The sequence below is a fragment of the Neopsephotus bourkii genome, unplaced genomic scaffold, assembly GCF_033783945.1.
Source record: "Neopsephotus bourkii isolate Nb327-2 ecotype Australia unplaced genomic scaffold, CSIRO-AGI_Nbou_v1 NB_1615, whole genome shotgun sequence".
Taxonomy (NCBI): Eukaryota; Metazoa; Chordata; class Aves; order Psittaciformes; family Psittacidae; genus Neopsephotus; species Neopsephotus bourkii.
The window spans coordinates 478,962-495,278 of NW_026902090.1; the positions used below are offsets into that span (position 1 = coordinate 478,962).

The 16,317-nt window shown below is 61.8% G+C and overlaps 2 protein-coding genes across 2 annotated transcripts; one reads left to right on the plus strand and one right to left on the minus strand.

Moving 5' to 3' along the window:
* Nucleotides 1–7,226: 7,226 nt before the first annotated feature.
* Nucleotides 7,227–9,476, minus strand: NKX2-3 (NK2 homeobox 3). Its single transcript, XM_061372414.1, has 2 exons — nt 8,922–9,476; nt 7,227–8,273 (listed from the first exon to the last, which is right to left on the minus strand). Exons 1-2 carry the CDS (start codon nt 9,262–9,264, stop codon nt 7,633–7,635), a joined length of 984 nt encoding a protein of 327 aa, XP_061228398.1. The 5' UTR covers nt 9,265–9,476; the 3' UTR covers nt 7,227–7,632.
* A 1,718-nt stretch (nt 9,477–11,194) lies between these two features.
* Nucleotides 11,195–14,892, plus strand: LOC133222587 (uncharacterized). Its single transcript, XM_061372384.1, has 3 exons — nt 11,195–11,531; nt 12,509–12,852; nt 14,788–14,892. The coding sequence occupies exons 1-3, from the start codon at nt 11,324–11,326 to the stop codon at nt 14,890–14,892; spliced, it is 657 nt and encodes a 218-aa protein (XP_061228368.1). The 5' UTR covers nt 11,195–11,323.
* The last annotated feature ends 1,425 nt before the right edge of the window (nt 14,893–16,317 follow it).

Consider the following 16,317-nt stretch of genomic DNA (forward strand, 5'->3'; position numbering starts at 1 on the left):
GCAGCCCTTGCAGGTATGGGGCCTCAGCACTGCTGGACCTCCACAGTACAGGGCAGTGTATTCAACACCCTGCCCAAGCTCCAGCCCAACACCAACTTACCTTTCCCTTAAGCATCTCTTGCCCCTGTTCCTGATGATGAGTGACAGGTGCTGAGCAACTGCTCATGGGATTTATGATAGCTGCCCAGCAGGTCCGGGTGTCTCTGGGCACAGAGAAGCCATGGCCACCGCTCTGCAGCCTGGGTGCACCCAGGTTCCATGCTGTGCCCATCCTCTGCTCCCTGGCACGGGCTGCAGACTCCTGGTCCCTGCTTTTGCTGCACAAGCAGGAGGATGAGGAACTCCTTAAAGAAACAAAAGCCACTGGAGGCCAGGAGCCATCAGTTTTCGCACCATCTCAGGAGCTGGATCTTTAAGAAATAGCCTGGGTATTGCAAGATCTGGCAGCTCTGCAGCTCCTCCACCCAAGAGGGAGAAATCTGAGAAGCAGAAACGGCTGGGAGAGACCAGGGAGGATTAGCTTGGCAGGCAGGGCATCAGACGGGAGCCTGCAGAAGATGGTATGACTGGGCTGTCACTGGAGCTGCAGCCTCACATTTAGCCCTCACCAGACACCGGGGCGATGACAATCCCCATGGAGGAAAAGGCATAAACCCAGGCTGGGGCTGGGGGGAGATTCACACTATTAAATCCATCAGCCACTGGAAGAAGCTCTATAAATGTCAGCGGGTGGAGGCATGATTGAAGGTGACTCCAGGATGCTGCCAGGAATAACTGTCCACAGAAGTGCTGGGGAGGGAGCAGGACTCCCCGGAATGGGGAGGTGATCAGTCAGCACAGCACAGAGGTGCTGCCATGTGGCCAATTGGCCTGAGTGCTCCCCTGGCAAGAGCTCAGCCTTTGCTTACCCAGTGCTCTGCCAGGCTGAGTGATGCCCAGTGCAGATGCAGCAGCCCCGCAGAGACAAGGCTACAAAAGACTGGAAAACCCGATCCCGCTTCCATCTCATCCCCTGAGCTGGGCCTCTGCCACAGACCAAGGGCTGGCCATGGTGGTTTGCTAGTTGCTCTCCAGCTCTGCATTGGAACAACTTGCCCAGCAGGAGGTTCTGGCACCTTTTGGCATGATGAGATGCTGAGAGGTAACCGAGTTATTGGTTGATGCAGCTGCAGCTGCTGTCTTTCCAAGGTCTGCATCAGTGAATCCACGCTGCTCTGTGTCTGTCCCATGGCCTCCTAGGTAGTTGGCTGCGCTTCGAGCGAGAGCCCTCCTACAGACTCTTCTGAGTAAAGAAGCTATTTTTGGCTCTCCAGCAAGGGAGCCACGCTCAGCCCAGCAGAGTTTTGAAGACAACCCCTTTTCCTTTCTCCTCCCTTCAGGTTCCCCAGTCACATCCAGCACAGGCAGGGATTTGCTTCCTTGCCTTCCAGTGTCCGACTGCTCCCCCACCCTTGACCTGCCACTGGTGCCAGGGATGATCCTGGACTGGGGGAGCCCTGCAGCCCCAGGCAGGCAGAGCCGGGCAGTGCTGCTAGCCTTGCCCTGCTCCAGGTGATAGATCTGGGGCTGCTGCAGTTCTGCTGTGGCACAGCCCCAAGCTATTTCAGGCAGCCCGGGTTTGGCGTGCCAAGAGCAGCTCCAGCGTCCCCAGATGCCTTCCTGGGGTAAATGGAGATGCCTGCATTCCCGCAGGTTAAGGGCAGAGCTGGGGTGAGGGGAACTGGGGTGGCTGCATCAACCCCCAAAGCAAGAAGGGGAGACCACTCCAGTGTGTCTGCCCCATACCTTCACCTGGGGGCCAGTGGGCTCCTGAGTTGTTTCCTGCCTTGGGGGACCCCACAAAAGGTGCTGGGTCCCAGCCTGCAGGGACCTTTGCCAGCCCAGCTCTGGGGCAGTCAACTGGGGGCAAAGGCATTGCCCTGCCAAACCACATCATTGCCCCTCCTGTGCTGGTGCCCTGGACTACCCTGAGCTTTCCTGCCCCCAGCCCCTCTGCAGTGGGTGCCAGACTGCCCTGCTGGGTGGCAGGAGGTGGCTGGAGCCCACAGGGAGCACAGAGGTAGGCTCCCAGCCTCTCTCCCACCCCAACCACCCTGGCTCTGGGATTCCTCAGGGTTCTGTCAGACCCCAATAAAATCGTACAAGTTCTCATGACCCCACGGCCTTACAACAGTGGTAAACATGGATGCGAGGGTTGCCTGGACACAGAGCAGACATGGCTCCTGGTGGGCCCTGGGAAACATTCTTCTGACCCATGCTGCTGCCTGAGTTAAACTGCTGAGAGACAACTCCTGGTTGGGCTGCTCCCAGCCCACTTGGCTCCCACTGAGCATCGCAGTGCAGGAAGGCAGGGAATGTAGCCTGAAAGGTAAAAGTGAGGCTGGAAACCTCTTTTCTTGCCTGTAAGAGCCACCAGAGGAAGAAACTCACAGGGCTGGGCTGGGACTGCTCTTGGGTGTCTGGTTTGATGGGGAGATGTTGGTTATACCCGTACTTAGTGTTAAAGTTCCCAACAAGGGGCTGCAGAGTGGCCCAGGGAAGATGCTGTCTGACTGCATTGGGAGATGTCAGAAGTGGGAGCCTCTCCTGGGCTGGATGGGGGTGGCAGCTGGGGTCACCGTCCCAAGGGCATATGGGTGAGCGCAGTGGGACAGCTTAAGTGTGTTGTGACACCAGAGCCTGCTCTGGGATCAGTCTGAAATGCAGCTGAAGCAAGGGCTGTTCCAGAGGAGGGGGAGGCTTCAGCCCTGATCTCCCTGGCCCAGGACATTAGGATTGCGCTGGTGGCACTGGCTAACAATTCCCTGCAATCCCCCCTCCCCAGGGTAGCTCTGGCATGGGGGCTGACATACGAGTCTCGTGGCAGGGCACTGATAATGCCTGGCGTGGCTAGTGGCTGCCAGGAGACATGTAAATCCAAGCAGTCTCCCTGCACCTTTGGGTGCCCATTAGACCTGAGCAGTGCATTGCCGGGAGCACTGCCGAGGGAGTAGGGAATCGGGCCAAAATTGGGCCGTGGCTCCATCGGGGACACAGCTCCCTCTGGTGAGGACGCAGCTCTAACAGGCACCAGGCGCTGGACATCGCAAGTCATGGATGTCCTTGGGCAAGGACTTGGCAGGGGGTGAAGGCGGCAGCTGAAGGCTGGAGGCAATGCCAGGGTTTCGGGAATCTGGGGAAGGGGGAGCTCCCACGCTGGATGGATTTCGCCTCTTTGGGAAGGGAGAAAAGCTACAAACCTGGTGGGTCTCTCACAGAGACGTGCTGGATGCCTGCGCTCAGAGCACACCCGAGCCAAGAGCAGGCGCGGAGCAGCGGGGGGGTGGCAGGGACAGAAGGTACCTGTCGCTCCGTGACCCCGGGTGCTGGCCGATAGATGGCGGTGCCGCCTCTCTCTTGGGGCCAGCCCCGGAGCCGTGTCCCAGCTGCAGCCCGGGAGAGCAGCACCGCCAGCGAAGGGTCGTCCCGGGAAAGGATCTGTGGATTGTGTTGCCCAGGCAGGGGGAGGCGGCACGGTGCAGCCGGAAAGGGCTCTCCTCGGAGCAGAGCTCTGGGTTTCAGCAGTGCTCTGCTCTGGAGGGGATCAAGATGCCAGTCTCCTTCTCTAGCCGGGTCACCTTGAGTCCCGTGTCACAGCACTGTGCCCCGTCTCAGGAGAGAAGGAACGCCTAAAACCTGGGATCCCCCGCAATGCTTAGGTGTAGTCAGCCTGTGATGCATGGGACAGGCTGGAGGACTAGGGGTCATTAGGAACTCATCAGAGGAAGGGAGGCAGGTCCCTGCCCTCCTGCTGGCAGACAAGTAGTTGAAGAAACCATCGCTGGAGGCTCCATAGCACAAGTACTGATATTTTAATTTAATTACTTGATCCACGGCTGACCACAGCTTTATTGGCACTGAAAAGCGCTTGTGTGACAACCTGGCATTGTCAGTGCCAGAAGGAGCTTCCAGCATCTCCAAGCCCTGACGGCTCTGCAGAGCCCCAGCGACCAAGCAGCCCTGGCAGCTCATGGCATGGGGTAGCTGCAGTGGGAAGCACCACAAAGCAGAAGCTGCCACTCCAACCCAGATCCAACACAGAGGACTGAGAGCCCAGCACCACCCCAGCACACCACTGGGTCCCTGGGCTCCTGGCTCCAAGGGAGCAGGAGGTGGCTGTGCCCGAGTTGAAGTAGATGGGACCAGAACTCAGTGGAGTCTGCCCAGGTCCATGGGCAGCCTGGCCAGCCTTGCTGGGGGTAGGCAACTCGCTCTGCACACAGGCAAGCTCCTTGCTGATGGAAGCAAGTGGCTTGTGAAGAGAGAAGTATTAAAAACATGGGCCGGGAGGGGGGAGATATGACCACAGTGAGGTGAAAGGAGGGATGGAAAGAGATATCAGGAAGGAGAGGAAATGAGAGCACATCTGCAGTGCTGCAGAAGCAACAGAACTGCTCCCCTGTGATCCTGAACATGACAGAGAGGCCACAGAAAACCAGCTAGTACTGGGGTTTGGATAGAGCCTCCCTATGAACCAATGGACAAAGGCAAGTTCTGCTCACAGGCTACTCCTTGGCCAGGAAACATGAATAAAAACCAGAACTGGAGCCTATGTACAGAGCAGGCCTGAGGCCTGGTAGTTAAATTCTGGCCACCCCAATAGTCCCTCATTTCCTTTAAGTCAATTCATTGTTTTAGTGAATCTTGTCCCTGTCCGAAATCAATCAGCGCCTTCCTGCCCTGACTCCCAAACAGCAGTAAATCCCCTGATCAACCAGGAAGAAACAACGCATGCCCTCTGCCCCTTGACCATGGCCCTCCCGTCTCTCCCTCCCTTATGTCCCTCTGCCTGCACTGCAGCCACAGTGGGATCATGCTGGAGGGATCTCCACCAGCACTCTGCACCCTTCACCCCACTGGCAGCACCCCACTTTGCCCCAGGCCGTGAGGGACAGGGTGCGTCCTAGGCGGGTGCTGCCTCCAGCGCAGCCGCACAGCAACTTCCCTCCATTGTGTCTCCCCTCCCTGGGCAGCAAATCCAATCTGCGGTCTCCCACCATCTCCCTCCCACCGGCCTCCGCCGGCTGTTCCTCCTCTTTGGAGCACTTCAGTTCTGCCGCCGTGCTCCAGGCCCTCCAGCACCCCCAGCCCTTTGTGCCGCTCCGTCATCCCCATCAGCTTGGGGGTATTGGGCGAGAATCTGCAGAGGGGTCCATCCCACTAATCCGCTGCCCTCCCCTCAGTCTGAGCTAGTAGGACAGCTGGGATCTGTCCCAGGAATGGGACTCGCTATGGTGGACATCTAGAAACTTCCACCACCATGGCACATCGGCCTGCAGCCAGGCCTCTTGGCTTCCCCTGGCCAGGCACTGCTCCAGCTCTCCACAGGAACCATGGGGCTGGGGAGCACACACGGGTGTCACCAGGCACAACTGGGGTGAGCACAGCACTAGCCTCCTGCCTATAGCCATGCTGGCTGCTGTACTGACTGATAATGCTGATACTGCCCTGCATCACCTCTTGCAACGTGGCCATGGGGTCCCTGTGTGCCTTTTTTCTTTACATAACCACCCCTGCTCCAAAGACACTGCCTATGGATGTGGGCAGCATGTCCCACACCAGGGCTCTCATCTCACCTGGGATCTGTGGTGCTGCTGGGCATGCAGTGGGTTTTTAGCCAGCTGCCATGCACTCGGAGGGGATGTGCTAAGCCAGGAGTTCCCCTCATACACCCCGATTTTGGAGGAGCCTGTGTTGTGGTTACAGTTCCTCTGGCTTGTACACCAGGGCATGAACTCAACTGGTCTCCTATTTCTGCAGAGAACAGTCTGGCAGAACACGGAGGAAAATACAACTCCTTCCTATGGCAGAGACAAATCTCCCCAGGCTGACTGCTGCTGCGGAGAGCATTACCTATCTTTGTTCTTGGCTATCCTGTTTCTACCCACGAGACCACAGGGCCTTAACCACTCATCTCCGAAAGCCAAGAGCCGAGCCTGGGCTTCCTCTCCCGCGACACCTTGCTGCCATCCAGCAAACAATCGGCTGGGTGTGCCGCATCCTCTCCCGCCGGCCTCGGGGTGGCTCGGGGGACAGCGGGGTGCTGCGCCGAGCCAGGGCTGGGAGCCGGGGCTGCTGCTTGCCCGCTCTGTCCCCGCGGTGTTGCAATGGAAAGTATTTCTGTGGTTCTTTTCGAACATCAACCCCCAAGGGTGTGCGTTCAGATCGTGCGATGGAAATGCGCAGTGTAAAAGGGTTTAGCAGGGTGAACGGTCTTTACCTGCTACTTCTGCCGCGGCTACAAGCCCGGGTCCTCCGGCCGCGGTGGAGGGACCATGACACGACAGGCACGGAGAGGGCAGGAGAGGGCACAGTGGACTCCGCTGAGCAAGAGAGGAGGCACACTGCGCCCCGGCTGCGTCCGTCCCGTCCGCTGGGGATGTCTTCAGGAGCTCCGACGCCGCGGCCGGGAGATGTGCGGCACGGTGCGGGAGCGCTCACGGCGCCGCCGGTCTCCGCCGCCACCCGGGCCGAGCCAGACGGTGCTCCGCGGGTGTCCTGCCCTACCCGGGAGCGGCTGCGGCGCTCGGCAGGACCTGCGCGGCAGAGGCACGGCCGCGGCGGTGGGGCCAGGACCGCTCCGAGAGCTCAGTGGCGGTGGGACGGGGCGGCCCGGGACGGGGCGGGCGCGGGGCGATCCCGCGGCCGCTCCCGCGGGGTTCGGGGGCCTCGGCCACCCCCTCCCCCTGCAGCCGAGCGAAATGGCTGAACATGTAGCAATAATGCCCCGGCATTCAGGCTGCCCGGCCCGGACGGCCCTAATCAGCGGCCCGCGGACCCCCCTCCTCTCCCCCTGCGCTCCCAGAAAGGGGAACAAAACCCAGCACGTTTCTGCAGCCCCCGCGCATAAAGCGCCGGGCCTGGGCCTCAGTGGGGGGCAAAGCGGCCCGTCAATCTCGGCGCCGGGGCCCCTTTGTCCCTCGCCTCCCTGCCACACCTTTTGTTCCCGAATCCAATAAGCGCCTATTCCCGCTACCTTCCTCGGCGGCTCCTTTCAGCGCCGGCCCGGCCGCCACAATGGGCCCGGCTCTGAGCTGCGCGGCCCCATTCAGCGCCCTTGGCACGCTCACAAGCCGGCCGGGCCGCCCTGCCCCGCGGGCACGCCGCTGCGACCTCCCCGCCGCTGGGCACCGGCCGCTGGGCGAAGGAGGAGCGGGCGGCGGATATTGCACCTGGTTTATTGACTGACTCGGCGAGCTGGCGCTGGCAGTAACCGATACAGAGTAGATAGAGGGGCCGCGGCACCCCCGGGCCCCGCCGTCGGCTTTTTACAAGCAAAGCTGCTCCGCGGGCGCGGCGCGATCGGCCCCGGCCCGCCCGGCCGTTGCGGCGGCTCCGCGGGTCTGCGGCTCTTCGCTGCGAGCTCGGGGCGGCCCCGTCCTGCCGCGCCGCACCGCACCGCGCGCTGCCTGTCCCGCACCGCGACCCGCGGGAGCGCAGGGGTCCCCGCCTCGCCGTCCCGCTGCCGCCGCCGCCTCCGGTCCAGGGCGCGCATTGCGAGGCGCCCAGCCGGGCTGCGGTGCGGGTGATAACGGGGCCCTGGAGCCGCCGGGCCGTCCTGCCGGTCCGCTCCCGGCCCTCAGTGCGTGCGGGCTACCAGGCCCGGATGCCCTGCAGTGCGCCCTGGCTGCAGGAGGGCCCCGCCGCCGCCTGGTGCAGCGGCTGGCCGCCACCGCCGAAGCTCCCCAGGCTGCCCACGTTCACGAAGGGCCCGGCGGCGGCCGCCGGGCTGCAGGTGGCTTGCATGGAAGCGCCGCCGGTGCCCGCCGGGTAGGTGCAGCCGTAACCGGGGTTGTAGGAAGCGGCGTTGCCGTAGCCGTAGGCGGGGAAGCCGTTGTAGGAGTAGGGCCCGTTGTACGCCGAGCTGTAGCCCTGCGACCCGCCGAGGCACGGTTTGCCATCGCGGACCAGCACGGGCACGGCCACCCTCCGCGGTGGTGGCGGGGCCGTGGGGCCGCCCAGCTCCAGCGACTTGTCCTGCCGCTGCCGCTTACACTTGTAGCGCCGGTTCTGGAACCAGATCTTCACCTGCGTGGAAGTGAGCTTAAGGCTGCTGGCCAGGTGCTCCCGCTCGGGTGCCGACAGGTAACGCTGCTGCTTGAACCGTCGCTCCAGCTCGAAGACCTGAGCCTGGGAGAAGAGGACGCGCGGCTTCCTTCGGCTCCGCTGCTTCGGCCTCTCCGCCTCCTCCGCCTTCTCCGCTGCATCCAGCGGCTTCTTCAGGACGCAGCTCTCTGCACGGGGGAGCACAGGTCACGGCTGCACATCGTGACACCGGGCGCACGCTGCTCCCGACGGGACCCACCGGCGGGCGAGAGCCCCCCGCCGCTATGCACCCGTCGGGCAACCGAGGGGCGGGAGGGGAGGCAGCGCCGGGACAGGCCGCCTCCGGCACCGCCGGTGTTTTAAGATGGGCCGGATCGGACGGCGGAGCCAAGCGCATCCCCGTGCCTCTGGCCCGGCTGAGGCGTTACTCTCGCGGCACCACGGGGCCGAGCCCCGGGCCGCACCGCGCACGGTGCCGGGCACCTGCTTCACCGCCTCTCTCCCGGGTTGGGCCTAACCCGCCCCGTTCCCTGCGCTCAGCTACCAATATTTCGGAGCGCGGGCCTGATGCGGCAGCTCTGAACCGGGGCCTTGCGGAGGCGCTTCCCGGGGAGGCGGCGGGCAGGGCTCGGACGAGGGTGGTGGCAGCCCCGAGAGATACCAGTCCCGGCTCGACATGTCCAGGGAACGCGGCCGCGGCGGCGTGCACCGGGTGGCATCGTCGGGACCGAGGCTCCGCGGAGCGGTGCCCCACGGGCCGGGAACGCACCGCGGAGAGCGAGCGCGGGCGCGTCCGGACAGGCTGGGCGGGGGAGCGCGGCGGGGCTGATACTCACTTGGGGTGCGGGCCGCGGGGTCCAGCTCCTCTCCTGGGCCGGGGCCCTCGCAGGAGCCGCGCAGCACGGCGTGCACGTAGTTATCGGCGGAGATCCGCGCGTCCGTCTGGCTGCTGGGAGCTGCCATGGAGCTCAGGTAGGACAGCTTCTCCTCCTCCTCTTCCTCCTCGCCGTCGGAGAAGCGGGCGCCGTCGGCGGCCGCCAGCAGGCAGGCGGCGGGGTGGAAGTGGTGCTCCAGGTGGTGCGGGAGCTGGGCCCCATAGTGCGGGTCCTGCTGCTGCTCCAGGTTGAGGATGTCTTTGACAGAGAAAGGGGTGGAGGTGACGGGGCTCGGTAACATCATCGGGGCAGCACAAGCAGCCAGGCAGTCCCGCGAGCCCAGCGGCGCTCGGCCGGCGGCTCGGCGGGGAGCGCCGCGCCCGGTGCTGGGGGGAGCAGGCAGCGCCGAGAGACGAGGGGCCGCGCCTGCTCCTGTCTAAGTTGCCTCCATTAGCCCGGCGCTGGGGGTCTGCGTTTTGTTACAGCTTCTGCAGGGACAGCCAAGGGCTCGGGAGCCTCCTCTGCCCCGGGCCGGCACGTCACGGCGAGGAGGGGCCGGGGGCGGCCTCGCCATTGGAAGGAGGGGGAGGCAGAGCCGGCCCCCTGCCCGGCTCCGGCCGCCCGGCCAGAAATAGCAATGTATTAAGGCTGCTCTCGGTGCGGCCGCTTCCCCGCTGAGCGCCTCGCCCGCCCGGCACCCGCCCCTCGGGCGCGGTAACGGTGCGCAGGGGCAGGGGTCCCCGCAGAGAGCTGCGGACGACACTGCCGCCTGCCCCCCTCCCCCCAGTGCTAAGCACGTGTAAGTAGGTAGGGACCCCCGCCCCGGCGGCCACGGCCCGCACACGGCTAGGACCGGCCCCGGGAGGGGCGAACATGGGCTGTCCCGCCGTCCAGGCCTCCTCGCACCGCCGGCACGGCTGCCCGGCCCCGCAAGTACCTCCCGCCGCCCGAAACGCTGCGTGGAGAGGAGGTTCTCCTCGTCCCGCACTCCTCCCGAAGCCGACGGCAACCTCGCCGTCCCGCGCATTACACACACCCGACCCACTTCGCATCCCTCGATGCCCCCCGCAGGTGCCCCCTTATATTTCCCCGCCACCGGCCCATCGGCAGCTCGCCCGGGTTCTCCGCAGCCGGTGCGCCGCGCGCTCGCCCGGGGAATGCGCTCCCCGTTGCCGCTGCCGGATCGGGCCCCGCAGCTCCGCGATTGCCAGGCCCAGCCGGGCCGGGCCAAGCCGGGTCGTGCGAGCGTCCTGGGGCTGCGGTGGCGAGGGACTAGGGTGAGGAGAGTTATTCCGCACTATTCGGTCTTTCCTTTCGATTTCTTTCGTTTTCTTTCGTTTCGTTTCGTTTTTCACCCGCCAGTAACGGGAGGCGAGCGGCTCCACAGAGTTACCACGCTGCCGTGCAGGCGGGTGAAGCTCCGAGGGAGCCTGCAGGGACCCCTGTGCACTGCGGCTCTCCCGGCACCCGGGCTGCCCCAAATACCGACCGAACACCCCGGTGCGGTTCGGGGGAGTGTGCCGCGAGCCTGCGGCGGCTGCCTGCGGTCCCAGAACCCCTCCAAGGGCTCAGCGCAGCGGAGATGCGGGGAGCGAGCTCACCAAAGGAGAGGAGGGGGGTCCCGGGAGAGATCATTCGTTGTGATTAAAATCCTGGCGCCCCACAAATCTGCGCCGAGGCGATACTGCAGGGAGCCGGGCTCACAGGGCGGGCAGGTGAGTGTTCCGCGGCCGGGTATTCGCGGGGCCTTCGGGGGAGCTTCTCCCGGGTGTCTACCCTCAGTCGGCTCCGCCGTTTACCGACTCTGTCGGTGCCCTCTTTTCCCCGGCTCCCGCCGCTCCGCACGTCCCGGAAAAACCCATTTTCCGGCGGCGCAGGCTGGGAGGGGAGCCCCGGTCCCGCTCACTTCGACAGAGCTCGGGTGCTCCCGGTCCCGCGGCGGGACCGGTTCCCTTTCCCCCGGCGGGACGAATCGTTCCCACCGCGCCGCTTCAAACCCGTCGCCATAAATCGTGGCTGATCGATCTCTCTTGCCGCTCCCTTTGCCCGCCCGCCTTCCTTCTGTTCTGAGGCCGCCCGGTGCGGACGGTGGAAGGAGAAATGCGCTCGCCATAACCAGGCCCGATCGGGCTCCGGCTCTGCCCCGTGCCGCTGGTGCGCAGAGAAGCCCGGCGCTGCGTCCCCGATAACAGTAACAATCATTCCCTTATCGGTATTACAGATCCGGCCCGGCCCGGCCCGCTGAGGACCAGAGCCCAGCGGGGTCTGACTTGCCCGGCGCCATAGGACAGGCCGGGTGCGAGGCACGACCTACAGGCACGGGCCGCCCGAACCGGGCGGAATCGGCTCTTCGGGACCGAAGTATGGAGCAAAGGTGCTCCCAGAAAGCTGTGGGGTTTGCTCTAGCAAAGGGAAACCACCGAGCCCCGCTCAATCGTGCTGCCATGGGACACACAGAGTGCTCGGGGAACCCACACCCCGCGGAAGGAGCGAGCAGCAGCCGGGACCTGACGCGCACGGGAGCACCCCTGCCGTATCACGATCTTTTTCCCCGCCGGTGCTCCCGGTGCGGTAAGCTAGCCTCCGACTTCCTGCCTGCATCCCCCCCTTTGGTGGTGCCGGATCTGGCTCGCTTCGGCGAGACACGAACGGCGGTTTCCCATCTGGAGAAGCCGAGGAAGCGGGGAGGTGCTCGGACCCCGCAGCGGACACCACCCCGGTATAGCGCCTGACGGGCACGGCCAGGCCTAAGCGAGAGGGACTGGGGTGCAGAAACCGGGGTAAGGCGCAGCCCCGGTACCTGCCGGCGGGTGTCAGTCCCGGGATGCGGCTTCGGGGCCTTCCCAAGCCGTCTGAGATGGGGTCACTGGGCTATTAATGGTTATTTTATTTATATCATTAACGGCGTCCCCTGAGCTCTGTTTACAGCGGGGCCTTGTTGTCCCGGCCGCTCCTGCGCTCTGTTTAGACAGGGGATTATTGTAATGGATGGAGCTCGCAGTGCGGATGCTGCAGCGGGGCCAAGAGCCCCCCCCCCGCTCCCGGAGAAGGGGGAGCAGCCCTGCAGCGGCCTCCACACCGCGGCTGGCAGGCAACTTTCCCCCTTTCCCCGGGGCCCTGGGAGCAGGCCGCCCGGTAGCAGGCGTCCGCTGCCGGGGGCCTCGCTCGGGGCGATGCTATCAGCCCCAAGGGCTGCTAATTGCTCCATTAGTCTCGCGGGTGCCGAGTGCTGGAGCCGGCCCCGCGCTAATGGCCGTAAACAAACAAACACGCTAATCCATCCCTGTCTCCAGCCCCGGTGCTCGGGAAGCCAACGCGGGACGGCGGAGCGGCCCCGGCGCGGCGGCAGGAGGCCCTCGGCGGGCGGCACTCACCTGCCCGCCGCTCCGGGCAGCCCCGGAGGCCCGGGGACTGGGGCCGGTGCAGACCCGCGCAGCCAGGAGCTGCCCCCCGCGCCTGGCTCTATTTACACAGAGCCTGCCCTTGTGTAAACGCTGCGCGCCGTGGTTTATCTCAGGGCCCGTCTGTTTCTCGTTCTCTGTCAGCAGCGCCCGGTGAAGGATGGCTCTTTCCCAGGGGCTCGGCCCTGATTTATGTGAGAACCGCAGCGAGCCGGGGACGCCCTCGCACGGTGGGGACGGCGACGAGTCACGGGCAGGCGGCGGGTCCCGGGGCACCCACCCGCGACGGAGCCGACGGAGGGGACGTGCCCGGCCTGGCCTCGCAAGCCGCGGAACCTGCCGGTGCTCTGCTCGCTCCCGGGCCGTGCTCTCCCCGCACGGTGAGCGGCGGACTCGTCCTGGGTGTCTCCGGGTTCCGTTGCCCGGTGCGCCTGCATTGGTGTATCCCCCGGCTTAAGGTGCGCCCGCATTGGTGTATCCCCCGGCTTAAGGTACGGGTTTTAATCCCGCCGCGCCGCCTGGCCAGGGGTAACTGCTTTTCACAGCTTTTTGAAGGAAAACTTTGTCTTTATTCTCCAGGAGAACAGAGGTTTCTGCGGGCAGTGGAGCCAGATCCAGGCAGGGGATACTGTGCACTCATTCGGCACTATTCTGTCTCCTGCTGCTCTGTCTCAGCCTTGCCAGCTCAGTGACCAGACTGTCCTGCCTGCTCGGGTCTTCTGCTTGACACCTGCCTCCACTCCTCCTGAGAACCCCCTTATTTGGCTTTGCCTAGAACCACTCATCTAATGTCTATTTTCTTGAGAAATACATCACTGCACATATTTCCCGTTCTTCGTTTTTTCCTTGCGCCACTAGCACTGGCCGATTTACTTTTGCTTCACAGTTCTTTCAGGGATGTATGGCTTGGAAATATGTCCCAAAACAAAGCCTCAGTGAGAAACATGTTTTTAGAAGGTCAGAACCAGACTTTTAGCGCCCTGAGGAATGTATACATTTCCAAGGTGGGAGCTTGATTTGGGGGATACCAGTAGCTGTGTGCAACATCCAGTGCTCAGCCTTTTGTGGGATCAGAGCTGCCCGCACAAGAGTGCTGCTCATTTCATCAAGGAGCTCAGTAGGGATAGACATTAAAGGGAAGGCTACCCTTGGTTTCAGTGCCTCGTGGACCTGTGAAACTGAGACTGACACATTGAGGTTGGTGAGGGTCAACTTGGAAGAGCAGGTAAAGGTCATACTATGTCTGAGGCAATGCAGGATAGGAAATGTCAGTACCGAGGACTCCCTCCTGCCTGCTTTTATTTGGTGTCTCTCATGCACAAAGGATATCCAGGCTTCACAAAGCCACCCTGCTGCACAACATAACTGTGGACGTGCAGAGGGTAGCAAAACACCTCTTCCTCTGGAGGAGAATCTGTCATAAATCACTGCTTGCAGCTCATGTGATGAGAAGGTCCCCTGTCCAGCAGAAGGAGGACACTGCTGCAGACACACGTACACCACCCACTTGCTAAAGCAAAACCCACAGCCTTTCTGGGAGCACCTTTGCTCCATGTTTCAGAAGCTGTTGTTGCATGCTTGCATCCACGAGGTTAAGAAGCCAGGCTGAAATTCATCCTTCAGCAGAGTCTCAGCACGAGGCTTGCTTGCCACTTGCATCCACAGGCCCACGTACCACTTACATCCCATAGGTCTTAAGTGGAGCCTAAGTGGACGCTGGGCCTTGCGCTGGCGACCTGCCTGGTGCTGGATTTCAGCTCCAAGCCCAGGCCTGCAGCTCTGATTCATGCATGTAATCCTGCTGAGGTCAGCAGGACTCATCCTGCTCCCACTGCAGCCTGTGGGACTGTTCACACGAGAGTGGCAGGGTCAGGCTCTGTGTTTGCTTGTACCGTAGAAAATGGAACAATTAAGATTAAACCAATTAAACTTTAACAGGTCTAGAAAGCATTTTATTACATAATAAACAGGAGGGATTAGCCATGTTGGGCCGTGCTGCATGTGTGCCGGAGGAGCTGTCCCTTGGTGTCCGCAGCACTTGGTGTTTCTGGGCTGGGGACCGCCCTGTGCTGCTGCTGGGGTCGGCCACTAACAAACATACTGGCTGGGAGCACAGCTGCATGCTGGCTCCCATTCCTGCCCAGAGCCTTCCCCTGAAGCATTCTGGGTGCAATGCTTTCCTTAGCCCCAGCAAAGCCTTTTCTAGAAGGTATTTTGTACGTTATTCAGTGGCTATTTCTACAGCATCCTGTGGGGAGAGGGAAGCTGCCATGCTTCTGTACAGGCGTGCTGGTGAGCAGTAAGTGGCCAGCTGGATCTCTGCAAGGTGGTGACACATGTCTTGTCTTGGAAACAGCTGATAAGTTCCTCTTGTTTAGGGCATCTGCCTGGCAGCCAGTCCCCACTTCTCTCCCTGCTTAATCAAGATTCCTCCGGCTGCAAGCAGGGCTTGTTTCCATGTGGATGAGGCCATCCTGGGCATGTCTGTCCCTGAAGCTGGCAAATCTGCACCAAAAATGGCACACAGCTGAGGGTTTGCCAGGGTGGTTTTGGGGATAATTGGCCTGACAAAGGATGCAGAAACCAGCGCTGGCAGAAGCTAAGCTGCAACCTTGGCTGAGCACACACTTGTGGTGGTGCAGTAGCACTCACACAGCATCTATAGGTGCTGCCATGGGCTCTGAGGGGCACCCTGTTGCTTGGCTTCATCTTCTCAGCTGCAGCTCACCACCAGACAGCTCATCAGGGTTGTGCTCAAATATCCCTTTGCCTTGCAACAACCTGCAGCTGCGGGACAGGGAGGAAGATGGGGGCTGGGGAACCTCATCCTTTCTGTCCCCTCTGGGTAAATACGAGACAAGGGCCTGGCAGGTTCAGCTAAAAGGCATTTTCACATTGCTTTCAGAGGCCACCATGGGCAGCTTCCAGCTCTGTGGAGGGTTTTTCTGTGGTTGCTGCGAGTTGGTACTGTAGCATGTTCCAGAGCAACACAGGCAAACCGCTCCCTGGCTGGCTACTGTGCCTGGAAAGGTTAATGATGGAACATGCGCTTGGTCTGCATGCTTCTAATAAACATCCATCCTTGAGTTTTCCTTTAAAATACTTTCCATATTTTGCCATGGCTGCTCGTACTGCTCCCTCCTGTGACAGCTCCTCACTGATGGCCGCTGTATAAATAGAGCAGCTCCTGGGTCCCGCACGCAGGCGGGCAGGTGGGATTTGGAAGCTTCTGTTAATAGTTTATCTCTGAGTCCGCCTAATGAATTCTCCTCGTAATTACAGTGCAGGAATTGTTAGTGTATCCTGATGATTCAGAACTTTCTAACAACAACTCCGGACCAAATTATAAACTGTTTTTCTATCTTTGAGTGGAGACTTGAGAGAGGATTCCTAATTGTTCTCATCCCCTCAGGGGCCAGAGCTGGATTATCCCACACAGGCTTCTCTGCAGACTTGTTTTTAGTCTATCGGTGGGCCCTCTGCCAGACCAAAGGGATGGGGACCTCAGTTTCCCAGATTTAAATCTCTCCCTCCACCCTTCCACTCCACTTACACCTCTAAGGAAGAGCATGGATTAGAAAGGATTTGCCCTTATGGGGCTTTGGTTTGGGTTTGTGAAGATCTGTCCTTAAAAGCTTTGCCTTTTTCTTTTTTTATCCCCATGTAAACCTGACTCCCGGCTTTGCACTGGGAATGGGCACAAGTGAAGCGGTGTGTTGTGCGGAGAGCAGACATCTCCCATTTCTTTTAAAATACCTGCCTTTAAATGGCATTTCCTCTTGGAGACAATGGCTTAACGTGAAGGACAAGCAGGTGGGGACAGGTGAGGATGGTGTTTCAGGAGTTGGGTAAGGCCAGACCCCTCCTGCTGTGGTTGCTGTGATTTGGCCATGCATGCAAGAGGCTGGGTGGGCCCAAGGCTAATCCAAAATGCATCCCCGTGGGAGCAGTGGCAG